At 60.6% G+C, this 27707-nt stretch overlaps 2 protein-coding genes across 5 annotated transcripts in view; one reads left to right on the top strand and one right to left on the bottom strand.

The window, feature by feature from the left end:
- The window catches only part of EFCAB6 (EF-hand calcium binding domain 6), a gene marked incomplete at its 5' end in the record, with an annotated part of 176794 nt that extends 157539 nt beyond the window's left edge, over positions 1-19255 (top strand). The window contains 6 exons of the mRNA XM_080660273.1: positions 5191-5418; positions 8474-8710; positions 11189-11357; positions 13306-13490; positions 17374-17523; positions 18940-19255. Coding sequence (XP_080516399.1) covers positions 5191-5418; positions 8474-8710; positions 11189-11357; positions 13306-13490; positions 17374-17523; positions 18940-19062 — 1092 coding nt within the window. The 3' untranslated portion in view covers positions 19063-19255. The remainder of the gene's footprint in view (positions 1-5190; positions 5419-8473; positions 8711-11188; positions 11358-13305; positions 13491-17373; positions 17524-18939) is intronic.
- Positions 19256-24609: 5354 nt separating this feature from the next.
- Positions 24610-27707, bottom strand: part of MPPED1 (metallophosphoesterase domain containing 1) — a 63821-nt gene continuing 60723 nt past the window's right edge. For all 4 annotated transcript variants that reach the window (XM_080661096.1, XM_080661097.1, XM_080661098.1 and 1 more), the window contains one exon: positions 24610-26851. In XM_080661096.1, the coding sequence (XP_080517222.1) occupies positions 26733-26851 (119 nt within the window). In that variant the 3' untranslated portion in view covers positions 24610-26732. The remainder of the gene's footprint in view (positions 26852-27707) is intronic.

Genomic DNA, 27707 nt, shown 5'->3' with positions numbered 1-27707 from the left:
AGCGCCCCCGTCCCTCGTGCACCTGGGCGGGGCAGCAGTGCTGCGGGGGTGGCTGGGGATTTTGTTTTTGCTTTGTGTCTGTAGTTTCTACGTCTTTACAGCGAACATGCAGTGATTACTTTTGCAAACAGCGAAGGGATGTCTGCACTGACATCAGCCGCACCTCCGACAGCGGTATCCAGCCCCTCCCGCCCCGTGAGGCCCGGCCTCCTGCTGCGCTGAGGCAGGTGACAGAGGGCCGCCCCTCTGCAGGCAGCGCCCGGCAGCACCCTCCCTGCTGGTTCCCTGATTCCAGCACTTCCCAGCCCTCCCTGCGCGTCAGCTGGCTGAGTGGGGACAGTGACACCTGTGGCCACGGGTGTTCAATGGATTTGCACCTGCACTTCCTCTACCGCCCAGGTTGCGGTTCCTCCTTGGGGAAGCCCCCGCTCCTCAGAGCACACGCCTGGTTATCTCTGCTCCACCCACCTGCGTGCCCGGCACCTGCAGGTCTCCTGGGAGCCCCTGAATGGCTGGCCACTGGGTGTGTCCGGTGCTCATCCTCTGTGAGCACATCACCTGCTCCTGTGCCACACCCTCAGGCTCTGGGACTCTGGGACTCAGGTGGGACCCTGAGCTCTGCACAGGTCGGGGCAGGGAGGTCAGAGTCACATCCGGGACCTTCTCAGGCACATCTAGCGGAGCTCCGAGACCAGCCCCTCATGAGCGTTCCTCACAACCAGAAGGCCCCCAACCCCGGCCTCGGGACCCCTGCCCCGCCGAGCAGCCAGACTCCTGGCTCCCAGGTATCCACCTGCCACTCCCAGGCCCGCCACCTCCCGAGAGCGTGTGCCGTGTGCAGGTGTGCGTGCTTAGCAAGACCGTCCTCAGGGGAAAGTGCCTGAGCGGAAGCAGGAGAGGGTTGGGTAATCGTGCCAGGCGTGGCCGGCCCGGCCGGAGGCGAGGGTGGGTCCACACCGCAAGCGGGCCGTGGGGTCTGCGGGGGGGTTGGATGGTGACGGGAAGGGATGTCACGGGGACTCCGGGCCTAAGTGGCTGGAGGGGCCCTGTCCTCTGGCCGAGGCGGAGCCCTCAGCAGGCCTGTGTTTGGCAGTCGATGGCTCAGGAGGGAAGAAAGAACCTCCCTGATGGAACTGGGGCCTTGCCCAGGGTTACCTGGGCCCACCACCCTGTGGTCTGTGACGTGTGATGCTGTAACAAATGGGCCTGTGACGTAACAGCTCAGCCGCAGTGCAGAGCTGTTTCCTAATAGTCAGAGTGGGTCTCCTCGGGTTAGTTGCGTATTTACAGACCTCCCCGTCCCATCTTGCTTACATCACATTCATGGCATCTTAATATCTGGGAGGTCCAAAACTTCATTACTAGCCTTTTCCAAAAGTGTCATGGCAGTGCTCACGTACTTATTTTTCTACTAGAGGTCTGGTGCATGAAAATTTGTGCACTCGGCAGGGGGTTCCCTCAGCCCAGCCTTCTCCCTCTCATAGTCCGGGAGCCCTCAGGGGATGCCCTACTGACGGCTTAGGCCCACTCCCCACACGGAGGAGTGGGCCTAAGCTGCAGTCTGGCCTCCCTTGTGGGAGGCGACTAGCTGATCAGGGGAAGGCGCCATCCCCATCACTCCCCACCGCGGCTGCCCTCAGCCCTCGCAGCTGCCACAGCTTTGTCCAAAAGGATGTCCGGAAGGACGTTCAGCTGTCTGATCTAACTAGCATATTATGCTCTTATTATTATAGATAGCAACTTTAATATCACTATGTCTAATAATTCTTCCAAATGTCCCTTGGTATTTTTATTAGAATCTTACTACATTTACTTACAGTTTTATCTTTGGAAATGATAACGTTTTCTCACATCCAGGTATACAGTATGTCTCTCCGTTCATTCCAGTCTTCCTGTAATAACCTCCCATACAATGTGTACATTTCTTGATCGAGGTTTGCACTCAGCAGCCTTGTCCTCCATGTGACTATGGAGTTAGTTTACAGCACAGTTTCTAACTGGTTATAATTACTACTAGAGGCCCGGTGCATGAAATTCGTGCACGGGGATCTGTGTCCCTCAGCCCAGCCTGCACCCTCTCCAATCTGGGACCCCTCGAGGGATGTCCAACTGCCCGTTTAGGCCCAATCCCTAAACGGACAGTCGGACATCCTTCTCACAATCCAGGACTGCTGGCTCCCAACTGCTCGCCTGCCTGCCTTCCTGATTGCCCCTAACCGCTTCTGCCTGCCAGCCTGATGGATGCCTAACTGCTCCCCTGCCAGCCTGTTTCCCCCTAACTGCCCTCCCCTACAGGTCTGGTCCCCCCCAACTGCTCTCCCCTGCAGGCCTGAGTCCCCCCCAACTGCCCTCCTCTGCAGGCCTGGTCACCCCTGACTGCCCTCTCCTGCAGGCCTGGGTCCCTCCCAACTGCCTTTCCCTGAAGGCCTGGTCGCCCCCAACTTCCCTCCTCTGCCAGCTTGGTCACCCCTAACTGCCCTCCCCTGCAGGCTTGATTGCCCCTAATTGCCCTCCCTTGTAGGCCTGGTCCCTCCCAACTGCCCTCCCCTGCTGGCCTGATCACCCACAACTGCCCTCCCTTGCAGGCCTGGTCTCTCCCAACTGCCCTCCCCTGCTGGCCATCTTGTGGTGGCCATCTTGTGTCCACATGGGAGCAGGATCTTTGACCACATGGGGGCAGCCATCTTGTGTGCTGGAGTGATGGTCAATCTGCATATTACTCTTTTATTAGATAGGATAGAGGCCTGGTTCACAGGTGGGGGCCTGCTGGTTTGCCCTGAAGGGTGTCCTGGATCAGGGTGGGAGTTCCCTTGGGGCGTGGGGCGGCCTGGGCGAGGGACCTGTGGTGGTTTGCAGGCTGGCCATGCCCCCCGGTGACCCAAGCAGAGGCCCTGGTATCTGGGGTTTATTTATCTTCTACAATTGAAACTTTGTAGCCTGGAGCGGAGCCAAGCCTTCTGCTTGCTCTGTGGCGGTGGCGGCCATTTTTGGGGGGATTCATGTATCTTCTATAATTGAAACTTTGTAGCCTTGAGTGGAGGCCTAGGCCGGCAAGGGCAGGTGGAAAGCTTGGCTTCCTCCATCACCGGGGAAACCCAAGCCTCCCTCCTGCTCTCTGTGGCCATAGCCATCTTGGTTGGGTTTATTTGCATATTGGCTCCTGATTGGCTGGTGGGCGTGGCTTGTGGGTGTAGCAGAGTGATGGTTAATTTGCATATTACTCTTCTATTAGATGGGACTAGAGGCCCAGTGCACAAAATTTGTGCACTGGTAGGGTCCCAAGCAGCTGACAGCTGCTGGCCGGGGCCTCCCTCCCTTCCCCCGGCTGGCCCCTCCCCCTGGTCAAACTCCCAGACAACTTCCCTGTCAAGGGGACAATTTGCATACTACGCTTTTATTACACCAGGATAAGATAAAAACGTGGTGTTCCTTTGTCGTGTGTTTAGCTTGGATCCAGCTACTTTCCTGATGGTCCTGAGATTTTCTAGTTGTAGACTCCTATCCACAAACAAGGATAAATCTTATTTTTTCAATGTTGATTTCTGTTGAAGCTTCATTTCACCATCTTGCCTTATCCCATAAGCTGGCGGCCCTGAGCGTGTGACTAGCAGGGCTGACAGGCGCCTCCCTCGTCTCTGACTCTGCCGGGAATGCTTAGCGGTTCACCCACATCGTGTCCTTGCAGATGGCGCCTAAGAGGCTCACGGAGGGCCGAGGGGCCGAGGGACGGGCACCCCGTTTCTCCATGGCTCGTCCTTTGCAGTCTGCTCTGCACCATTTCTATCAGGGATGGCGGCCGAGATTTGATGCCTTTTCCCCTCTGTTGACTTTGCTAATGGAAGGAATGGAAGGACTTGCTAATTCTCAAAGATCCTTACGCTTGGAATAAATGCTACTTAAGCCTGGGGTGCCGTTTTTAAACGTGGTGCTAAACATTCCTAGTGGCTTCCTTTAAAAAAACGTTAATGTCTTTGCATTAATGTCCATAACTTAGGTTGGTTTATATTTTTTTCTTAAAGTATTTGCTTTACCCTATTTTTCTGTTAGGTATTAGGGTGGGGTAATCTATAGCGAACTGGGCTGCTGTATCTCCCTTCCCATATTCTGGAATACTCTGACTGATGTGAAAATTATCTAGTTTTTGTTGTTGTTGTTAATCCTCACTCAAGGATATTTTTTTCCATTGATTTTTAGAGAGAGTGGAAGGGGGAGGCAGAGACAGAGAGAGAGAGAAACAGCGATGTGAGAGAGACACGTCAATTGGTTGCCTCCGCACATGCCCCTGCCCTGCCCACTCCGGGCCTCTCCTCGCAGGAGGCTCCTGGCCAGCTGCCCCCATGTCTTCGCCCCCTGAGCCCCGTCTCCCACGCCTGACTTCCTCATGGAGCCCAGTCTCCCCGGTGCCCCCAGGACAGACAGAGATCCTCGCACTTCCAGCCTCTGCTGATGGCCACCAGTCCCTCCCCCTTGCCTGCTGGTCCTGTTGTCCCATCTGCCCACATCAGGCTCAGCGGGTGCTGAGTGCGGGCTGCTGCCCTCCCGGCCTTCCACCTCACCTTCCAGGAGCCCTCTTGCCTGCACCCACGCCCAGACTCACACTGAGAAGGTCCTTCTGAGGCCCCTCTTCCCGGGCTCTTTTCCCCGGAGCCCAGGCTGTCCTGGCTCCCCAGCACCGTGGACAGCGTCACGAGGCCCAGAGAGAGCGGCCCCCCCACCTCCCTGCTTCCCGCCCCCACTGCCCAGCACTCGCCAGGACTAATTCCCTGTGGGCTCGAAGGGTTTCCCAGGGGAGGGGCCCTCAGCCAGGAGCGGCTGCAGCAGGGACAGCCCTCAGCACTGCCCTTCCGACTCCTGCTGTGGTGAAGAAGGGTGAGCCCCTTAACCAGGCAGAGCAGGTGCTCCCTGTCCTGCTAAAAGGGACGGAGACGGAGACCGGCGAATGAGCGCCCGGGCGCACGTGAAAGCTGGGCCCGCCAGCCCGGCCGCGTCCCCGTCACCCTGCCCTATGGGACTCAGTTTTGCCCCTTTACACAGCTAAGCAGGAGCCCGTGTCTGGGGCCTGTGTAACCCGCCTTGGTCTCCAGGTCACCGTCCTCAGCTGGCACTCCCAGGCTCTGCGGGGTGTCGGGCCCGAGCCCAGGGGCCATCTGTCCTTTACTAATCGGATCCATTTCCTTTCTCTGCGCCCAGAATGCCTCTGAGTGGGCCGAGAAGATGCCCAAGGGCCCGCCCCCCAGGTCTCCCAAGGAAGTGGCCAACCGCGAGATCCTGGCGCGGCTGCACAGAGCCGTGGCCACCCGCTACCAGGCCATCGCCCAGGAGTTCCAGAACTTCGACACCGCGAAGGCCGGCACCGCCGCCCGGGAGGAGTTCCGGGCCATCTGCACGCGCCACGTCCAAGTGCTGACGGATGAGCAGGTAGTGGGCGTTGGGTTGGCGCCCTGACCGTGGCCTGGGCAAGGCCGCCTCCCCCGTGGCGCCGAGTGCTACCGGAGCCCTCCGTGTGAAATGCCTGAGGGTGGGTTGGGTCTTTGTTTTTCTGGGGAGGGACTGTGGTCGTGGCTGCTTGGTGTTAACTCACTGAAGACTGGCAGAGCCCTCTGTGTCTGCAGCAGGCACGGATGGCACCATTTCTATCGAAGCAGAAAGTGTCACTTCTATTTGTTTACATATTTTTATTGATTCAGAGAGGACGGGAGAGGGAGAGAGGGATAGAAACATCCGTGATGAGAGAGAACCATCGATAGGCTGCCTCCTGCACATCCCACACCGGGGATCGAGCCTGCAACCCAGGCATGTGCCCCTGCCGGATTTGAACCCGGGACCCTTCAGTCCGCAGGCTGACGCTCTAATCCACTGAGCCACACTGGCCAGGGCTCACTTTTATTTTTAAAGTCAAATTGCATTTAGCTCCAGCCGCCCCTGTGCCGCTTCTCCCCTGCAGCCCTGGGTGTGGGAGAGCCACAGGGAGGCCAGCCCGCCCCGACCGAGCCACCCTCCCACAGCCTGCGGCGCTCGTCCCCCTCCTCACCCTCCTTGGTCCTTGGCTCAGCGGCTGGGCTCTCAGGTGCTCTGGGGCTGCTCCCCAAGCACGCTGGGGGCATGCCACCCCGGCTGTCCCCACTGTCCACAAGCGACAGGATGGCACTCCCACACCAACAACGAGAAAAGGCCAGATACCTACACAATCAGAACTTTTCTTGCGCCCCTCGGAGAGCTGAAGGTGCAGGGGGTTCTTGCTCCTCACTGTACCCCAAATGCAAAGCAGAACCTGGCACAGCCGGGGCCCAGCAGATCCCGGGAGTGGACAGTGTCCGGTGTAGGCGCACCCCCCTACCCCCGAAAGCCAGGGACCGAACAGCTGACAGCACAGCACAGTGACCCACTCGCAGAAGAGGGTTTCCCTTCACCCCAAAAATGCTGCCCTGGTACAGGCCCGCTCCAGTCTTCAAAGACACCCTTCCCTGTTCCAGAGGGTGACTCGGGTGCAGAATGAAACCCCACACACTGTGGAGGCCGCTCCCCCACCCCTCCTGGTCCTGCTTAGGCTCATGCAGAGCCTCCTACAGGCCCATGGAAATGTCACTCTTTCCCTGGAAGCTGGGTCAGCCTCCTCATTGGATGAAAGTGTCCACGGGGAGGGGCGGTCACCAAGCTGCCTCACCCCACTTAGGCCTCGCACCTCACTACCCAGAAGGATGAAGTCGTCAGAGACACTCCTAAGATGAGCATCAGACTTACCTTTGCTGAGACATCAGCCTTTCAGGCGTTCTGACCCTTTTGGCTAAATAACATGAAGTGCTATTGCCAATGATTCTGTCCCCTGGAGCAGGAACTGCTGTCACTAAGCAGATCGAAGCCTTTCAGACGAATACATGCTCATTTCTTACTCTACGGGGCCACCTAATGCAGGCTCTTCTAATAAAGGCTTCTCATTTAACTGGGTACAATTTTATTCTAATTATAGATGGGAATGAATGGCGCTCTGCATATGAGCCGTTCAGAACAGGGAACTGGATGTTAATTTTCCTCTAAGAGCTTCACCGTCCCTGGCGCATCAGCCCCCCACCCCACCCCCATCAAGCACGTATGTTTGAAGGCTGCTTTCTAAAAACACGCAGCCCGTCTCCACCACGGCCTGCGACCCCACCGTCGGGTCCGCACGACAGCGTGAGCTGGGTGGCGACTGGCGGAGACTGTGCTGTTTGGGAAGGTGGTCGCTTTCTGCAGGCCCCTCCCTTCGCCCCACCAGGAAGCTTTTCCTCGGGAACCTCCATCTGATGTGCCGCTCAGCTCCTGGCTCTGAGTGGTTATGGGACATGTAACCTCCGGGGAGACTGGGTGGAGGGGACGGTGACCTCTCCGTCCCATTCCTGCAACTTCCTGCAAATCCACGCTTAGTTTGAAAGAAAACGTTAAAGAAAGAAATCAAGAATATTGTCCTCAGCTAAACCATCTTCCCCTCTCGGGGCCAAGAACATTCTCCCTTCATCCCTCACCCCCACAGCTTCATTCCCAGAATTCCAAATAGACCTAGAATAGACGTCCCTTTTCATTTGCTTCCGGAAAACCCCAGGGGAGCCCAGGAGCGACTTGGGTTTCTGGCCAAGGCCAGGTGCGTGGGAAGGACGGGGACAGTCCTTCCTGTGCTGATCGGAGCCGCTGCTCCCCCACATGTGCCGGAGGCGGGGCGCCACAGAGCCTTGGGGTCATAAAACACAGTTGCAAGTAAGTTACATCCTTCCTGGCTCCCTGAAGGCCCGGTGGCTCACTCGGAGGCACTGGGTCATTTGCTGTGTCCCTGCCGCTGCATGTGGCTCTGTCACAGCCCGTGACACCAGACAGCGCCCGGGCAAGGCCACGAGCCTCTCCCAGACGCCAGCCCTGCCACGTGTGCGAGGCAGCATTACCCTCGGGGTAAACTGGAGGCCAGCACAGGCTGAGGGCTGTCACCGGGGCGCTGCCTGTAAAGCTTGGGTGCCTGCAGCGGGGGAGGGAGCCAGGTGCCTGGAGGAGGAGGAGGAGGAAGGAGGAGGAAGGAGTCAGGTGTCTAGAGGAGGAGGAAGGAGGAGGAGGGGGAGGAGAGTGGGGGAGGAGGAAGGAAGAGGAGGAGGGAGTCTGGCTAGGCAGGCAGGACCACAGGGCCAGGGGTTTGCTCTGCATTTTCCCCTCCATGTTCATTCGTTCGTCGTGCATGTTGTTCTGCCCATGACTGATCACAAGGTTTCAGGCCTTAACTGTTCACAGAGGCCCAGTCAATTTAAAAATGCCCCTCAGAGCCACGAGCATCCTCTTGTCCTCACTTGTTCAGGCTTCTGGAGGCTTCTACCGGGCAAGTGGAGGCCGAATCAGTTTTCTTTCTTCTTTTTCATTGAGCTGGGCTCGGAGCCCCACCCACATGAGGGCTGCCTTCCGGGCGCCGGGATCCGCGTGGTCTGCGCTGACCCTGGGCCCGCTCTCTGCTTCCTCGCAGTTCGACAGGCTCTGGAAGGAGATGCCGGTCACCGCCAAGGGGCGGCTGCGGTACCTGGACTTCCTGAGCAGGTTCAGCTCCGAGAAGGCGGCCACCCCGCCCAGCAGCGGCGACTCGACCAAGGCCCAGAGGAGGTGCGACGTCCCCGCCACCTCAGAAGGAGGCAGAGCTGTGGGGTCATCATCGCCCACCCGAGACCCCCCGAAAACAGGGACCAAACCGCGGAGCCAGCCGTGTGTAAGTTCTCCACCTCTGGGGTCCACGTCGCCTTGCCCAGGCCCGCAGGCCCCCTGGTGGGTCCCCTGTGATCCCGCGGGTGTGGGTGCCTGGGGAGGGGCACAGGGCAGGAGCAGGCCTGGGGGGAGGAAGATGAGAGGGAGGGGTGGGTAAGGAGGATTGGAGGCAGGAAGAGGTGGGGGGCGGGGATGGGGCTGTCGTGGCAGCCAGGCCGCCAGCACCCGGCCAGAAAGCGGATGCCGGAGTGGGTGAGTGGTGCCCTGTGGTGGGCTGCCCGCTTGTGCCAGGGAAGCCTGCCTCACCCGCTCCACGGGGCACATGCCTCACGCACTCAGGGTCCCTCAGACAGGTACCCGAGACCCAATTTCAAACCCCAGCCTGTCTGACTACAGCCTGGCCGGCCTGGGGCGGGGAGGGGCGGCCCTGAGGCCCCGCCTCCTCAGCGGGAAGAGTGACAGCGTGTCCAGGAGGGTGGCCAAGAGGTCAGCCAGCCCGGCGCCCCCGCCTGCTGAGCTCCCTGAGGAGTTCGTCTTGTCCTGGGTGCACGTGCACCTCCGGGGAGCTGGTCCTCTCGCCGCTGAGAATAACAGTGCCTGCCCTGCAGGCCCACAGGCGCGTGGGGGGTGGATGGTGAGCAGCAAACAGTGAACGCGAGAAGTTAAAGGTGGTGCGTAGAGCAGAAGGGGTCAGGAGCCCCCGAAAATGTCCCCGACCCAGTGCCCGGCCTGGGACAGGTCGCCGCACATGGCAGGGGGTCACGGTCGCAGATGGAATTAGTTGCTGGCCCGCTGATTAGGAAGGTCTTTCCAAGCCCCTGGGTGCACGGCCATCAGGGGCCTGCGGTGGGGAACAGGGAGGCGGGGGCCAAGGTCCTGCGGAGAGGTGAGATCTGAGAGACTCCAGCCGACATCGTGGGCTTTGTAGGGGAAGGAAAGGCCACAGCCCAGGAGTGTAGGGCCTCGAGCAAGACAGGCCAGAACTGGGGTCTCCCTCTGGCCCCAGGAGGTGCAGCCCTGCCCACACCGCGACCACCGTGAGAGGGTGAAGGGGGTTGTTTCAAGCCGCCACGTATGTGGGCCTGTGAGCTGCCACAGGAAACGCATGGCCTGGGCGCTCCAGGGCGAGGGAGCCTCGGGTGTCTAAGCGCAGTGCTGACTCCCGCGTGGGGCACGTGTGGAGCGTGGACGAGGCTGTGGGCTGCGTGGGTGCGGAGGGCGGGCAGAGGCGGGTGGGGAGAGGCTGAGGCTGCGCCCGTGAGAGGCGCTGCTGGCTCAGAGCCACGTGGCCTGGGCTGGGGCCCGTATCAGACACTCGGTGCATCTCTAAGGCGGGAGAACAGGATGCCCCACCCTCTGTGTGGGCTGCGAGGAGGCAGGGGAGCCGGGAGGACGGGCCTGTCATCGCCCGAGATGGGGCGGCACAGGCGGCAGAGGGTTTGGCAGAAAGACCAGGAATTCAACCGAGTTGGTCACCATAGCAGACAACCCGCGTCAGCCGGGCGTCCAGTTAGCGTTCGGGGGACGTTTGGGCCAGATTTAGTTCATTCTGTTTTTAACAGGTTTTATTTTAAATTTATTTTATTGTTTTTTTTACAGCGAGGAAGGGAGAGAGAGAGTTAGAAACATCGATGAGAGAGAAACATCAATTAGCTGCCTCTTGCACATGCCCCACTGGGGATGTGCCCGCAACCAAGGTACATGCCCTTGACCAGAATCGAACCCGGGACCTTTCAGTCCACAGGCCGACGCTCTATCCACTGAGCCACTCCGGCCAGGGCCATTCTGTTTTTAAATGGAAAACACTCCCTAGCTGGTGTGGCTCAGTGGGTAGAGCGTTGACCTGCAGACCAAAAAGTCCCGGGTTCGATTCCGGTCAAGGGCGGTTACCTTGGTTGCAGGCTCCTCCCAGCCCAGGCCCTGGTTGGGGCTTGTGCAGGAGGCAACCAATCGGTGTGTTTCTCTCACATGGATGTTTCTCCCTCTCTCTCCCACTCGCCCTAAAAATCAATGGGAAAATATCCTCGGGTGAGGATTAACAAAAAGAAATGGAAAACACAACCCAAGAACAGCCTCGTACGTGGTCCACAGAACTTCAGGCACCCCTTTTCCAGGGCTGAGTTCAGGGGTGGGCGTCCCTACAAATGACATGTGAACCCCTTTCCTTCCTGACTCTTCACCTGGTGAAAGTGCGTCATTGTCACTTCACACGCACACGCACCAGTGACATTGAAGTTGCATCTTTTCATGTTTGAATCTTGGCTGCATGTTTATTTCCAAAAGTCCTGGAGTTACTGTGATTTGGCACAAACATGGCCCACCAGCGGAAACACAGGTTAGGCGGCAAAATTACCATCTATGTTTGCTCCTCATGTTATTGCTGAGATGATACTGCCTGAGACTGCGAATCTCACCCGGAGTCAGGACTGTGGGTTGTTGTTATCCCTGCCATTCAGTGAGCCAGCTCTCTCTCCGCCCACAGACAGCCAGCAGCATGGGCTCCGTGCTGGGCACCCCCCAGCTGCAGAACTGCGAGCCCGTCGAGAGCCGGCTCCGGAAGCGGGTGCAGAGCTGCTGGCGCGAGCTCCTGCGCGAGTGCAAGGAGCGCGACACGCACAGGCAGGGCGACATCCCCGCGGCCGACTTCCTGGGTGCGTCGGGCCTTCCCGGGTAACACAGGATCACCTCCAGGCACAAGGCCGTTCCCCGGTGGAGGCATCTGGGTGGCGAGGGCAGGCTGACACCTTCATAGACACACGTGTGGCGGGACAGGGACACCCAGCCCACCAGGATCCCCGCTGAGCATCACCCGGCTGGCATCACCCGTGCGTTAGAGCACAGACCTGGCTGTGGTCCCGGGGGGTGGGGGGTGGTTTGCATGTTAATGACTGACAGCGAGGGGCGGGACAGACGGAGACAGGGATGCTGGGGGTGCGCAGGCCCCACACAGCTCCCAGTGACTCACTGCAGCACTTGGATGAGCTTCTCAAATGCAACCGGTTTGATTTATACTCCCACTAACGGTTGCATATGGTTTGTGCAACGTTTTAATTCAGGGAGATCATTCTGACCTGTCACCCTCCGCCCAAGCCCTCAGCTCCGTCTTCTTGACTAATGTCCTGACCTCAGCAAAGTTTTTCTTGGGAAACCAGTATTCATGGGATTTACTTTTGGGATAGCTGTGGCCTCAAAATGCACAAATGGAACACGTATAAACCCCTTATGTGATCAGTTCCTACCCCAAAACACTGAAAACAAGAACATGAAGGCAATAGCGATCAGTGTGGTTCCGTTGGTTTAATGGCCACGACTGCCGCTTCTCCTGCTGAGAGCCACGTGTTCTTAGTTCTTTTGATTTTGAACCGGATGGGCTTTAATTTGTGTTGTCATTAACAGCATCGCTGTTCGTCCTTTTTAACCGTGAACTCATTTAAGCCGGCGATCCGTGACTCCGACAGGCCCGCCTGCCTTCAGTATTCCATTCCAATTCAACACCGTAAAAACGTACGCGAAGGCATTCTACATGCTCTGCCCTGCTGCTGGCCTCTGCAGGTTGGAGCATCAGCAGCAGCTCCTCTAGGTTCCACAGCCCCGCCCACAACCCCCAGCTGGTCCCCGGCTGCCTGACCTCGGGCAGGGCGCAGGGACCGCTGCTGCGCACGCACGCTGGCCTCCAGCTGGTCTGGTCGGTGCATCCGTTTACGTAACGTTCACTTGTGTTGGTTTTGCGCCTCAGCCTCTAACTCGCTAGCATTCCCTCCTCGATACTCGGTTGCTTTTGTGCTGCCACAGGGTGGTCTCACCCATTCGCCTTAAGCTGAAACCTGATGCTCTTAAGTCTCTTCCTGCTCAGTCATCACCGCAAACGCAGCTGGAGCCTTGTCGCTGCTCCGAGCTGAGCGTGAGAGCGAGCTGATAGCCTGCCACCGACACGTGGCGGCCTCGGGCAGCTGGAAGGACCGCCGACGTGGCGTCCACATGGTCCTAGTCAGAGGCCAGACTTAAGCCCTGACCCGCGTGGCACGTCAGAGTAGGCTTTACTACACATCTGAGATCGCCCCTGGCATGAGGACCCAAAGCATGCGGATCCGTGCAGCCGCCGGACCCCTGAGTGCACCTCCGAAGCCCAGCTGAGGAACACCCGGGCGGAGGCCCACCCTCGGCACACAGAGCCGCCTGTCCCCTCACACAGGCTCGGCCTGACTCTGAGCCTTCGTTCTGACAGTTCCCTCCCCGGACACCCCCACTCTGCTCTCCCCGCCCGCTCCTTGGTCGTAGTTCCCACAGCACGCTCCACACTGCCCTGCCCCTGGCGACGGTGACGGCGCAAAACCAGGATGGGGCCAGCAGGCTGGGGTCCCCTCCCCCATACCACACTTAGCTTGCCGTGTGCACATGTTTCCACTCTGTCCAGCCACCGCCCAGGAGCCTGTGAAACAAGGGTCTAAAGCAGAGATGGCACGTCAGCAAGTGATGAGTGAATGAATGAATGAACAAAAGAATGAAGGAATGAATGAGCGAAGGAAGGAAGGAAGGAGCGAATGGGTGAATGGATGGATGAATGCAGTGCCACCGACTGAACTGCACTCTCACCCTTAGCTCTCGCGGAGAAGTTCAAGCTGGACCTCAGCAAGGAGGAGAGCCAGCAGCTGACGGTGAAGTACGACCTCAAGGACAACGGGCGGTTTGCCTACTGCGACTTCCTCCAGAGCTGCGTCCTGCTGCTGAGGGCCAAGGAGACCTCGCTGATGCAGAGGATGAAGATCCAGAACGCAGACAAGCTGGTACGAGGCCGGCCAGGAGCGTGTGCGGGGCTGGGGTAACCGGTCCCATGTTCCTCAGCTCTTCACGAGTTTGCATCGCCTCACTTCCTGTAAAGGTGGGCGCAGCAATGCAGAGGCTGCGGGCGGGGCCGCTAGTGAGGACCCACCCCCCGGGTGTCGCCAGCCTCGCTGCCACCCGGTGCCCCGCGCAGACTTCCTCTGTGCACATGCATTTGTAGATCACACTTGGATGATGTGTGGGCATAGACAGTGTATGTGCATACCACGTTGTGTAATATAAACATGTGCACATGTGTGATGTGTGTACACATATGACACGTGTGTCCATACACTTGTCAAGCGATCCTTTGCTACCCCATGTCCTCCATTCCTTAAGGCCTGTCCAGCTCTGGGCAGTTGTCAGGTGGGTGGATAACCATTGGGGTCTGGCCAGTGGGCCCGCAGCCAGTGCCCGGGACGCAGGGAGCTCGTGCGCGAGGTGGGAGCTCGTGCGGGAGAGGGGAGCTCGTGCGGGCAGTTGTCAGGTGGGTGGATAACCATTGGGGTCTGGCCAGTGGGCCCGCAGCCAGTGCCCGGGACGCAGGGAGCTCGTGCGCGAGGTGGGAGCTCGTGCGGGAGGGGGAGCTCGTGCGGGAGAGGGGAGCTCGTGCGGGAGAGGGGAGCTCGTGCGGGAGGGGGAGCTCGTGCGGGAGGGGGGAGCTCGTGCGGGAGGGGGGAGCTCGTGCGGGAGGGGGAGCTCGTGCGGGAGGTGGGAGCTCGTGCGGGAGAGGGGAGCTCGTGCGGGAGGGGGAGCTCGTGCGGGAGGGGGGAGCTGGTGCGGGAGCGGGGAGCTCGTGCGGGAGGGGGGAGCTCGTGCGGGAGGGGGGAGCTCGTGCGGGAGCGGGGAGCTCGTGCGGGAGGGGGGAGCTCGTGCGGGAGCGGGGAGCTCGTGCGGGAGGGGGGAGCTCGTGCGGGAGGGGGGAGCTCGTGCGGGAGCGGGGAGCTCGTGCGGGAGGGGGAGCTCGTGCGGGAGGGGGAGCTCGTGCGGGAGAGGGGAGCTCGTGCGGGAGGGGGGAGCTCGTGGGGGAGAGGGGAGCTCGTGCGGGAGAGGGGAGCTCGTGCGGGAGGTGGGAGCCCGTGCGGGAGGGGGGAGCTCGTGGGGGAGGGGGGAGCTCGTGGGGGAGGTGGGAGCTCGTGCGGGAGGGGGGAGCCTCGTGCCCGGACGCGGGGAGCTTGTGCCCGGATGCGGGGAGCTCCGGGGAAGGGTGATGTCCGTCAGGCTTTGGGAGCATTGCAGCAGCTCAGTCAACCCCGTGGAAATGCTGCAGAGACTTCCCTCTGGAGACCCAGACGGACCGGTCAGGAGCCGGAGTCCCAGGTCCTCACTCACGGGTGGCAGACACCCGGTTGTCATGGCTCTTCCCAGAGCGCCCGCACCGTGCGTGTGGCACACGGACAGCGCCCGCTGCCCCGAGGGTGAGGTCGGTTCACTGGAAAGGCCGAGCTGGGTGGAGGGCCCGGGGGCAGGCAAAGGGAAGCCCTCACACCGGAGCACAAGGCGTAGCCAGCACCCGCCACCCTAGACGGCCTCCCCGGCGGGGCGGTCCCCATCTTCCCTGCGTAAGCCACACCCACCGTGTCCTGTTTCCGTGAAGAGGACCAGGACCTGAGGTGCTGAAACACAGAGGACGCCCGTCCCCGCCGTTAGCTTTTCCTCGGTCCTGGCAGTTGAAGGGCCCTCACTCTCACCACTCGGGCACCGCGCTCACGCACTCGCCTTCCTCGGGTCCTTCTGAAACATGAGGCAGACCAAGGCGTCTCTGCTGCCAGCCCATCGCCTGTGACACCGAGGGTGGGGACACTGAGCAGCGACAGGCACCCAGGCCTGCTGAGCTTGGGGAACACACAGCTCGTTCCCCTCGGACTCGGGGCAGGGGCCACAGGTGGGGGGCAGACCCGACAGCCCCCCAAGGCTCCTGTCCGGTGCCCACCGCACCCGGCGCCAGCAGGGGGGCGGTTAACCCAGTGAACAGTTTGTTCCATACAAGTTTCTACGCCAGGGGTCCTCAAACTTTTTAAACAGGGGGCCAGTTCCCTGTCCCTCAGACCGTTGGAGGGCCGGACTATAGTTTAAAAAAACAAAACTATGAACAAATTCCTATGCGCACTGCGGGCCCGGGACGCGTCGGCTGCTAAGCAGGACAGGCAGCGGCCCCCGGCGGGCCGGATCCATGTCCTCGGCGGCCGCATGTGGCCCGCGGGCCGTAGTTTGAGGACGCCTGTTCAGCGCAGTGAAACGTGTGATTTTGTGCGGAATCAGGTACCACCGCAGCACAGTTTCTAGTCGATGAACAAGAGCGCATGAGGGTTAGGCCGGGTTATGGCAGAAAAACTCCGTCTTCCTCTGCTCAGCTTCTGCAAGCAAAGGCTGTCCCCATGATGTCCCCGCGGGACCCCGAGCTTAGCGGCCTGCAGCCCCGGCCAGCTGTGGCCCTCCCCACCTCCCTGCCTCAGTTTCCCTGCTGTGCATGATGGGAGGTCTGCTGGCTTCCGAGCGCCCTCAAGGGGGCGGCAAGTTAAGAAGAGCGCCCATGCCTGGCAGAGGCCACCCTGACCTGGTGCAGGAAGGCGGGCCGGGGGGAGGGCAGTGGGGGGGGGGGTCGGACTGACTGTTTACCGGAGTGATGGCTGCTCCCAGGGCCTGCTGGGAGCATGGGCCTCCAGGCAGAGGGCTGGCCACAGCCCACACCCAGTGGTTCAGCCCTGGGCGTGACTGACAGGCGGTGCCCGCGGCCCGGGCCAGTCCATCCTGTCCCCTCTGCGTAGCCAGCAGCCTCCCTGCGGGGAAGCTAAAGCTCATTTCTCTGTCTGGTTCTTTGGGGGCCTCCTCTGCAGCCTTCAGCAGCGGAGCCGCCCCCGGGGAAAGCGGCTGGGATCTCGGGGGCTGAGGGGCCTTCTGGGTTGGGAAATCCCTCTCTCAGGCCCGGCTGGGTGCGGGAGAGCCAGCGGCCACAGAGTCCCTCGTGTCCTGCGCAGGCGGGTCTGCCGGCTGGGTACCTGATGTACCTCGTGTCCTGATCAGGCACTAAACCTGATGTGAAATGGGAAGACCTTGGCGTGGTGCTAACTTGTTGCATGTAGTGCCACGTAAAATTAGACTTTCCCCAACGTGCTACGGTGCTGCCCACAGCTCACCCCGTGACACTTGGCCTGCACTGGGGCTGAGCCTAGACCAGCGTGGCTTCCGCCTAATCGCCCCTAAATGAAACATTCGCGGTGTCGGGCACTGTCTCATTGCTAGATGCAGTTACCACCTTGCGATTGAAAAGACCACTAAGGAACCCGCACTGAAACCTCTTCTGTCCTCACACTGTTCTGAAGTTGGCGGGTATCTGGGGTCCTCCCTCCAGGGCGTAGGAGGGTGGGGGGACGTGGCCTGGCCACTGCTGGAGGCAAACAGCCCAGTCACCCCCCACCCCTCCTCCTAGCCTCTCTGAGCCTCGTTTCCCAGTCCATGTAATGGGCATGGAGAGACCCACCTTCCTCCCAGCCTGGGGAGCAGGGGCGGGAGGTGGAAATGGAATGGTGTTTTCAACAGCCCCCACACAGCGCAGTGACAGCGGGATGGCGGCCAGCCTTTAGGATTTGGAGTTCCGCTCCATTCTGGCCGGGAGCAGCCCGTGGGGCAGCGCAGGGAGGGGAGGGGCGCACGGGGAGCCAGAAGGGGGCGCAGGGCGAGGGGCGCACAGGGAGCCGGAAGGGGGCGCAGGGAGGGGGAGCAGTGGGAATGAGCAGGGGGCCTCACAGCCGGTTCCCCACTCCCTGGGGCAGCCTGTCCATGGCACCTTCCCCTGCCAGCGCCCCGCTCTCACCCTCCTGGCGGTTTCCTTTCTCTCTTTTCCAGAAAGAAGCCGGTGCCGAGACGTCCTCTTTCTACTCGGCGCTGCTGCGCATCCAGCCCAAGATCATGCACTGCTGGCGGCCCATGCGCCGCACCTTCAAGTCCTACGACGAGGGGGGCACGGGGTTCGTGGGTGTGACTGACTTCCGGAAGGTGAGCCCCGCAGGGTGTGCCCGCTGCCTCTGAGCGGGAAGCAGGTGCCACATGCCAGTGGCCGGCCGGTCCCCAGCGAAGGCCCACATGGGAGCCGCTCTCCCAGACCCCATTCCTGGGACCCCAGGTTATGAAGGGACAGTGCCCTCCCTCACCCACAGGCCCAGGTTCTCCCCCTGAAGGCTTCTACGCCCCCCTGGGGACACCCCTCAGGGCCCACACCGGAGCCAGCTGCCCCTGGCCCCACGGCGGGCCTGCCCCTGGCCTCTGCGGGGACCCAGGGCCCAGTCTGCCTCACAGGCAGGACCCACGGGACAGAATCGGAGGGGCTGAAGCGAGGTCCCAGCTGTGGCCACTCAGAGGCCAGCAGCCGGGCCCTGCCTCAGGGGAGCCCCGTGCCCCCGCGGCCTCCACAGGCAGCACGCTCACCCCCCAGCAGGGCCGGCTGAGCAGTGCCCTCTGCTGACTGACTGTGGAGCCTCTAATGCCCTCAGGAGAGAAGATGGGGGAGAGAGGAGAGGGGAGAGGGGGTGAGGGCTGCAGGAGACACTGGAGGCGGGGGGCACGCTGGAGGGGGGCACACTGGAGGGGGGCATGCTGGAGGGGGAGGCACACTGAAGGGGAGGGCACACTGGAGGGGAGGACACACTGGAGGGGGGCACGCTGGAGGGGGGCACGCTGGAGGGGGAGGGCACGCTGGGGGGGCACGCTGGGGAGGGCACGCTGGAGGGGGAGGGCACGCTGGAGGGAGAGGGCACGCTGGGGGGGCACGCTGGAGGGGGGCACGCTAGAGGGGGCACGCTGGGGAGGCACACTGAAGGGGAGGACACACTGGAGGGGGGCACGCTGGAGGGGGGCACGCTGGAAGGGGAGGGCACGCTGGGGGGGGCACGCTGGGGAGGGCACGCTGGAGGGGAAGGGCACGCTGGAGGGGGAGGGCACGCTGGAGGGGGAGGGCACGCTGGGGGGGCACGCTGGGGAGGGCACGCTAGAGGGGGCACGCTGGGGAGGCACACTGAAGGGGAGGACACACTGGAGGGGGGCACGCTGGAGGGGGAGGGCACGCTGGAGGGGGAGGGCACGCTGGGGGGGGGCACGCTGGGGAGGGCACGCTGGAGGGGGAGGGCACGCTGGAGGGGGAGGGCACGCTGGGGGGGGCACGCTGGGGAGGGCACGCTGGAGGGGGAGGGCACGCTGGAGCGAGAGGGCACGCTGGGGGGGCACGCTGGAGGGGGGCACGCTAGAGGGGGCACGCTGGGGAGGCACACTGAAGGGGAGGACACACTGGAGGGGGGCACGCTGGAGGGGGGCACGCTGGAGGGGAAGGGCACGCTGGAGCGGGGCACGCTGGAGGGGGAGGGCACGCTGGAGGCAGGGCCCGGGGCGCCCGCCCACCTGGCCGCCGGGCTCTCGCAGGTGCTGCGGCAGTACAGCATCAACCTGTCGGAGGAGGAGTTCTTCCACATCCTGGAGTACTACGACAGGGCGCTGACCTCCAGGCTCTCCTACAACGACTTCCTGCGCGCCTTCCTGCAGTAGGCGCCCGCCGGGCCGTGAGCTGGCCGCGCCCACGACGACCCAGACCCTGTCACGGGGCCTCGTGAACTGTCAGGCGGTCGCCAGGAACCAACAGCCCACCCGAGCCGGCGTCCTCGCGGTCAGCGGCTCGGCACTGCCCTCGGTCCCAGCCAGGGACAGCCTCTCCGGCGGCCGACATCGCCCGGAGCCTCAGCGCCCCTCACTGGTCTGAGCAAATAAAATGTTACCTCTGCTGAGGGCTCTGAGGGCTTTGAAAGACCCCCTTCCCCACCCCCCAACCCCCACCCCCCACCCCCCACCCCCGTGCTGGAGCTTTCATTCCTGAGAGCCTGTAGGGGGCTGGGAACACAGGTGCCCTCCCCCTCCAGCCCCAGCGCTTCCTAGTCCTGGGCTTTCCTGGGCCTCTGCCCCACCGGCCCTGCACCTGCCCTGCCCCACCTGCCCCTGCCCCACCTGCCCCTGCCCCACCTGCCCCTGCCCCACCTGCCCCTGCCCCACCTGCCCCACCTGCCCCTGCCCCACCTGCCCCACCTGCCCCTGCCCCACCTGCCCCTGCCCCACCTGCCCCTGCCCCACCTGCCCCTGCCCCACCTGCCCCTGCCCCACCTGCCCCACCTGCCCCTGCCCCACCTGCCCCTGCCCCACCTGCCCCTGCCCCACCTGCCCCTGCCCCACCTGCCCCTGCCCCACCTGCCCCACCTGCCCCTGCCCCACCTGCCCCTGCCCCACCTGCCCCTGCCCCACCTGCCCCTGCCCCACCTGCCCCACCTGCCCCTGCCCCACCTGCCCCTGCCCCACCTGGCCCACCTGCCCCTGCCCCTGCCATGTGGCTGCCCCCCTGCCACGGGCCACTGAGCTGGCCATGGCTGGACGTGCCCACCAACGGCCATTTTGGGAGGCAGCCTTCCTCAGACAGGACGGGGTCTGACATCTGAGAGGGATTTTAATTCACTCAGTCCTTCCCCCGCCTGCGACCCAGATGGAAGGGAGATGTAGTTTGCTGCCTTCTGGAAGGTTCTGGAAGGAACTGAGGAGAAGCAGGCAAGAGAGCTGCCCCTGAGCTGTGTGACCACAGGCTGTGGGGGAGGGTGGGGGCGAGGAGCCCACTGTCACCCCATCTCCAGCCGCCACCACTGCCACCCTGCGCTGCCCACCCAGCCCCGCCATGCGGGCCTGCACCATGGCTGCGACCCTTCCTCTCCCTCCCTCCCTTCCTCCACTCCTTCCCTCCTTCCCCCTCCCCCTCCTCCATTCCTCCCCCTCCCCCTCCCCCTCCTCCATTCCTCCCCCTCCCCCTCCTCCACTCTTCCCCCTCCCCCTCCTCCACTCTTCCCCCTCCCCCTCCTCCACTCCTCCCCTCCTTCCCCCTCCCCCTCCTTCACTCCTACCTCCTCCCCCTCCCCCTCCCACACCCTACCTCCCCTCCCCCTCCCCCTCCCCCTCCTCCACTCCTACCCCCCTTCTGCACCCCTGCTCGGCCATGTGGGCCACCGCCTGAAGTGAGGGCTCCGGCTGACCCTCGTGGCTTCTGTGCCCCAGGCCAGGGCCTCATCGCACCTGCTCTTCCTCTGTGGTCACCTAACCTGGGGTGTCGGCTCGCTGCAGCGGTGGAGATCTGCTTTGCGCCGGATTGTGCGGGTCCGAGGACCTCCCAAGGTGGTGCCCGAGCAGATGCGGCCCCAGCGCTCCCGGTGCCCCCACCACCCACCGGAGAGCAGAGTGGTTCTCGGGCTGGGCGACACCTGGTGGCTTCTCCCCCTCCTGGGGCGCCAGCGGGTTCTCGGGAAGCAGGAGTCAGAGCTGCTGGTCCTGAGGGCGCCGGGCCTGCTGGCCACGCCAGCCCCCTCTGTCCCACCAGCCACAGCCTTGGCTCGGTGCGCCCCACCCGTGGAGACCCTGAGGCCAGCCCCACGGAGGGACAGACCTGTGGGTGTGGCGGTGGAGGGCGGCCTGGGGGGGGCGGGGAGGCAGCTCCTTGCTCCTGTCTCTCAGCCCTGCCCCCTCCGCCCCAGTGTGGCAGGGGCATCGGGAGGAGGCTGAGGGGCTCTGGCAGGGCAGGAGGCAGGGACACCCTCAGCCCAGCAGCTCCTTTCTCCGGGAGAACGCCCCAGGCCCTGTGCAGCCTACCTCCCTGGACCACGCCTGTTTCTGCATCTGCATCTGCAGAAATGGACCACACCCTGCCCTGCCTTCCCCCGGGAGCAGCCAGGCCCAGGCCCAGCCAGCACCTCCGTGCCCGGCCCGGAGCCGCACAGACCTGCTCCGGGAGCGCCCGGGACCGCAGGCACAATCGGAAGAGGAGGGTTGGGGGAGCCCTCATCTCTGGGAGCCTGAGGAGCCCCAGCCCTAAGCTCAAAGCCCGGAGTCAGACCGCGGGGTCGGATTTCAGTGAGGGGCTGAGCAGGGGGGCCGTGCCCTCGGAGTCAAAGCCAGGAGGCCACGAGGTCTAGTGCACTGTGGGCTGCCACCCCTCCTCTGCCCAGGCCCTGTGTCCCAGTCAGGTGTGAAGAACGAGAAACAGTACCAGAAAGACGGCCGTGGGCAGACTCAATAGTAGACTTGGCACAAGGAGAGATGCATGAGTTTGACGAAAACACGTACCCAAACTGAAATGCAGAGAAAAAAATAGTGGGAAAATTCTGTAATTAGCAAAATATCCTTCAAAAATGAGAAATAATTTTATAGCAGTTTTATAGAAAACTCGAAGATAGGTGAATTGAGGTTATCTGGTCTTAACAACAACAACAAAGAAAGAAATGAACACAGCCTCAGAGACCTGGGGCGTACAAGCAAGCATACAGCACACACTGGGAGTCAACGCGGGGATCCCGGAGGGAGAGGAGAGAGGGAAATTGCCCAAACGGGGAGGAAAACAAGAAGCTACATCTCCGAGAAGTTCAGTGAACTCCCGGGGGTAAACTCGGAGACCCCGGCCAGACCGATCACATCACAATCCTCTCAAAAGATGGCTGAAACCGGTTTGGCTCAATGGATAGAGCGTCGGCCTGCGGACTGAAGGGTCCCGGGTTCGATTCCGGTCAAGGGCATGTACCTTGGTTGCGGGCACATCCCCAGTGGGGGGTGTGCAGGAGGCAGCTGATCGATGTTTCTCTCTCATCGATGTTTCTAGCTCTCTATTCCCTCTCCCTTCCTCTCTGTAAAAAATCAATAAAATATATTTAAAAAAAAAAAAAAAGATGGAGAAGAGGCATTTGCCACAATTCAGCATTAATTCCTGAGAAAAACTAACAAACTGGGAACCAGAGAACCTCCTTAACTGAGTAGAGAACCTTTACAAAAACCTAAAGCTAACGTCAGAGTGAGCGGGGTGGGGGGGAGCGATGGCTTTCCCCGGAGATTAGAAACCAGGCCCGGATGCTCCCGTCCCTCCTGTGCGTCATCATACTGACAGGCCTTCCAGTGCAATACGGCAAGAAAAAATGAAAATGGGAAGGAACAGGTAAAACTGCCTCTGTCTGCAAACGAGGTGGCCACCTGCCCAGGCAATTCCAGAGAACCCTCCAAAACACTGAGTTACAAGGGCAACATACGAAAGTGAATCATGCTTGTCCACAGCGGACCGCTGGAATGTGACGTTTAATAAACAGCTATTTACAGTGACCCCTCCCCCAGTGAAGTACTTGGGTATAAACCTGTGTACAAAATCTCTTTGGCGAAAAATGCGAGCGTGGATGAAAGAAATCAAAGACTTAAATAAACAGAGAGAGGAATGGTTTGCGTGAATCACGAGACCCGATGTTCTAAAAATATCACTTCTCCCTTCTTTCATCTGTAAATGCTATGCAGTCGCAACAAAAAGCTCAGCAAGATTTATATATGTCAAGGTAACTTAAAGACGTATGTGGAGCAAAGGTCACCCTGGGGTCAAGGTCCCACCTGTTGCTAGGCACCTGGGGATTTCTGCCCTGGCGACCTCCTGTACTTGGCCCCTCCCCCTTGTTCTGCTCAGGTCTGTCTAACCGCCTACCATCCCCCTCGAGGATCTATGGCCGGTCATGCGGTTTAGACCCCGTGACCTTTGCTTCCTTCAGATAACATCCAGGCCTCAGTTGCATCTCAGCTCCAGGCCCAGACAGGCTAAGCCACGCCTGACCTCACACCAGCTGCCCTGAGTAATGACCCCTGCCCTGACGCCAACCAATCCACAGTGGAGACCTGGACCCTGAAAGGAAACACCTGACGAATATTCTATTGAGATCTTCCCCTGGGACACCCCCAAAATCTCCCCCCTTAAAACCCTTAAGGCCCGGTCAGCATGGCTCAGTGGTTGAACGTCGACCTATGAACCAGGAGGTCAGGGTTAGATCCCCAGTCAGGGCACATGCCCGGGTTGTGGGCACATGCCCAGTGTGGGGCATGTAAGAGGCAGCCAGTCAATGATTCTCTCATCATTGATGTTTCTATCCATCCCTCCCTCTCCCTTCCTCTCTGAAATCAATAAAAATATATATATTTTAAAATATATATCCCACAGGCACAACGCCCCTCCTCAAGCCTGCTCTTCCCGCTCCCATGCTCCACCTCCATGCTGGCAGCCAACATCCATTGCCATCTTAGCTCTCCCTCACCCCATCCCCACACCCCACATCCATTCCTCATCAGTCCACCTCCCAACCCTGTCAGCAGCACTACTGCCATCTCCCTAGTCCAAGCCAGGCCCGTGGGAGATGCTCAGTGAGTGAGTGTGGAGTGAATGAATGGATGGATGGACAGATGGATAGATAGGTCAATAGGTAAGTGGATGGATGAGTGGATGGGTGGTGGATGGATGAGTCAATGGTTAGATGGGTGGATAGATGGATGCTGGGTGGGTGGATGGATGGATGGATGGATGGGTGGGTGGGTGGATGGATGGATGGATGGATGTTGGGTGGATAGGTGGATGGATGGATGGATGGATGATGGATGGATGGGTGGATGGATTGATGAATGGATAGATGGATGGATGATGGATGGATGGATGGATGAATGGATGGTGGATGGGTGGATGGATGGATGGATGAATGGATGGATGGATGATGGATGGATGGATGATGGATGGGTGGATGGATGGATGAATGGATGGATGGATGATGGATGGATGGATGGATGGATGGATGATGGATGGGTGGGTGGATGGATGGATGGATGGTGGATGGTGGATGGGTCAATAGGTAGGTGAGTGGATGGGTGTATAATGAATCGATGGATGGTTGAAAGGGGCAGGACTTTTGCAGCTTAGGGAGCTTTGAGCCTGGAGTCACTATACCTTCCAGTGCTTTTCTTGGGCAACACCTGGCCCCCTAGGTTGGCAAGAGTGGGGTCGCACATGCTAATGCCCGGAAGGTATTGGAACACAACAGGGCACAGAACTGCCCCTGCTAACCACCTGAGACCCCCCACCCCCCAGGACGCTGGAGCGAGCAGAGGGGCACCTGTCGCTGACCGTGGAAGGAAGGTCCTGGACCCAGGACCCACGGGGCAACGCTGCTCCTGCCCCACATGCCCCACACGACACACAGACACAGGAAGAGGTGCCACGTGGACTTGTCTTTCTTTTTACAAAGACTTTATTGTCTGACATGCTTGACAAAAAAATTACAGCCACAATCAAGTTATGCCAACATGGTTGAGGAGCACGCCATCAGCTCTCGTACCTCAAGGACTTGTAATGAATGTTCTCTTAAAGTAACAGCTGCCTTCGTAGCTTTCCTTCTCCACATAAAAATACACCATATTCTGAAGATGCCTCAGGAAGATTTAAGTTTATAGATCTTGGTCCACATAGAAATGCAGTAGAGGCGACTGAAAGGGCCTTGTTTTCTCCCCCGACCCCCAACTCTGTGGGGCACCGCCGGACCTCGTAAACACCCAGCCGCCAGGAACCACTTGGGCCAAACGGCTCCAGAAGCCCTGCCCCCCAAAGTGCGAAGCTGGCCTGGGCCAGTGCGGAGTGGCCGCAGCCCCCGGTGGTGCCCCGGGCCCCACAGAGAGCCTCGCCAAGTAGGGAGGAATCAGCAGAGTTTAGGGGATGCCAGGGTGCGGGGCTCCGGGAACAGCACCCTCAAGGCTCCGGGGCACCATGAGCCATGAACCAGAAGGTCCGAATGGGACCGTAGTTACCAAAAACAAGGACCTTGGGCGCGCCTCGCCATACAGGGCGAGCGCTGGTGGTGGGGAAAGCAGGTTCAGATCCTGCCTCTGCCCCTTCTGAGCTGTGCACCCTCAGGCCAGTTACCTCGCCGCTCTGGTCTTTCTCTTCGTCTCTAAAATGGGGCCAACAGTACCCACCTGGCAGGCTGGACAGGATGAAATGAGATGTAACAGCCAAGGCTCATTCCATGATGGTTCCTGGCTGGGACTCGGGGGAGGTGAGTCGGTCCCTCCCCTCGGGTGCACAATTTAAGGGGTTACCAAAAACCTCAGTGAGGACGGTAACGGATACTATTTTAATGCAATGTTTTTAAAAATCAAAGTTGATGCAAAAACATCCATGATGAACAAAACAGCCAAATCATAAATGAAGACAGACCCTGACGCTGCACGCGCCCACCCTGCCTCCCTCGCCGCTCCCCCACCAGGCCCTGCTGGCTGCCCCTCCCTCAGAGATTCAGCCCAACCCCCCTCCCCCAGTCCTGATTTAAAAAGAAAAGGGAGGCCCCTGGGCCTGTGCTGTCACTGTGCCACCTCCCGTTATGGGCCAACTGGCGCTGGGACGAGTTCTGTGACCCATTCGCCACCCTCAGCTGTGGGCGCGCCAGGTGGAATCCAAACAGCGTGAGGGAAACCCCACGGGGGGTGGGGCCCATTCGAGGACGGCAATGAGAAGCATGGGACCCGCTCATTCAATTAAGAGGGGTGTGCATGTGCGTGCATGCGTGTGCATGGTGCACGCCAGCCTGAGCACATGCGTGGCAGGGTGGCCTCGGCCTGTGGGCCCTCCAGGCTGCTGAGTTCTGCAGACCAGCGTAGCCCCCGTGGGAACAGGCCTCGTCCATGACTTGGGAACCCTGCAGCGGGTCCTGGGCTCATTCTGTAGAACCAACCCCCCAAATCATCCAGGCTCTGAGCGAGCAAGTGTCAGCAAAGACGCCCGCAGGAGAAAATGGGAACCACACGGGCCGGGTGTGCAGGCTCCAGGGCAGTGGCATTCCTGAGAAGTCCCGGACACTCCCTCGGACACTGCGCAGCCTGGGAGCGGAGGAGGGGCTGTCGTACTGACTATACAACCTCCCACCCACCCCCGCCCTGGGGCTGGCAGCCACGGGACGCTTGGCTAGAGGGAGACTTTGTGCAAGGACTTCCAAAATCTGTCCAGAACAGTGGCTTCCCACACCACGAAGGCGTCCCACTGCGAAGGATGAAGTGCAGTCCCTTCCCAGCACAACAGGCCACCGCTCCGTAGGTCCTTCACCGAGGTGCACACGGGATGTCCACGCAGGAAACAGTAATGAACACAGAACCCCCAAAGACCCACAGGGTCCCGACTCCAGATGACAGAGGCTGAAGAGTCAGGGGTGAGATGCTTCATTCCAAGGCCTCAACGCACCTGCTGGGCCGGTCCCCGCGGCCGGACGGGTTGTGTGCATGGAAGGGGGCGGCGGGGCTCCGTGCTCTCAGCCAGGCACACGCAGCTGCTGCGGGTGGGGGGGCTGCGGCAGCAGGGGCAGTCAGGAGTTCCGGGGCGTGGGCAGGTCGATGACTATGGGTGGGTTCACAGGCTGGTAGTTCACGGTGCACACGGACGCATTCACATAGGTGGTGGTCCCATCCGCCATGACACCGTACCCTGGAAAGTAAGCACACACCTGTGAAGGCTGAGGGGCAGGGCCAGGACCCAGAGCAGTGAGCGTGGTCTGGTGGGGCAGCAGTCCAGGGCACTCAGCCACCGTGGGCCAAACTGCTGAAACTCTCAACTCGGTCTCTTCACTGTCAGTACAGCTGACAATGACGGCTGCTCTTCCCAAGGCTGCTGTGGGGGCCAAATGAGATAATCCCCCTCTGGTGTTCAGCACAGAGCCCGGAAAGCACACAGTGAGACATCGGCATTGACACCATCACCACCACCACCATCGCCATCATCACCACTATCACCACCATCACCACCATCACCATCACCACCATCACCATCACCATCATCACCACTATCACCACCATCACCACCACCACCATCATCACCACCATCACCATCATCACCACCATCACCACCATCACCATCACCACCATCACCATCACCACCATCACCATCACCACCATCACCACCATCACCATCACCACCATCACCATCATCACCACCATCACCATCACCACCATCACCACCATCACTATCACCACCATCACCATCACCACCATCACTATCACCACCATCACCATCACCACCATCACCACTATCACCACCATCGCCATCACATGATCACCATCATCACCATCACCACCATCACCACCATCATCACCACTATCACAACTATCACCACCATCGCCATCACGTGATCACCATCATCACCACCATCACCATCACCACCATCACCATCACCATCATCACCACTATCACCACCATCACCATCATCACCATCACTACCATCACCACCATCACCACCATCACCATCACCACCATCACCATCACCACCATCACCATCACCACCATC

Source organism: Plecotus auritus (genome assembly GCF_963455305.1).
Source record: "Plecotus auritus genome assembly, chromosome: 3".
NCBI classification, from domain to species: Eukaryota; Metazoa; Chordata; class Mammalia; order Chiroptera; family Vespertilionidae; genus Plecotus; species Plecotus auritus.
This window is presented reverse-complemented; position numbering and strand designations above follow the sequence as displayed.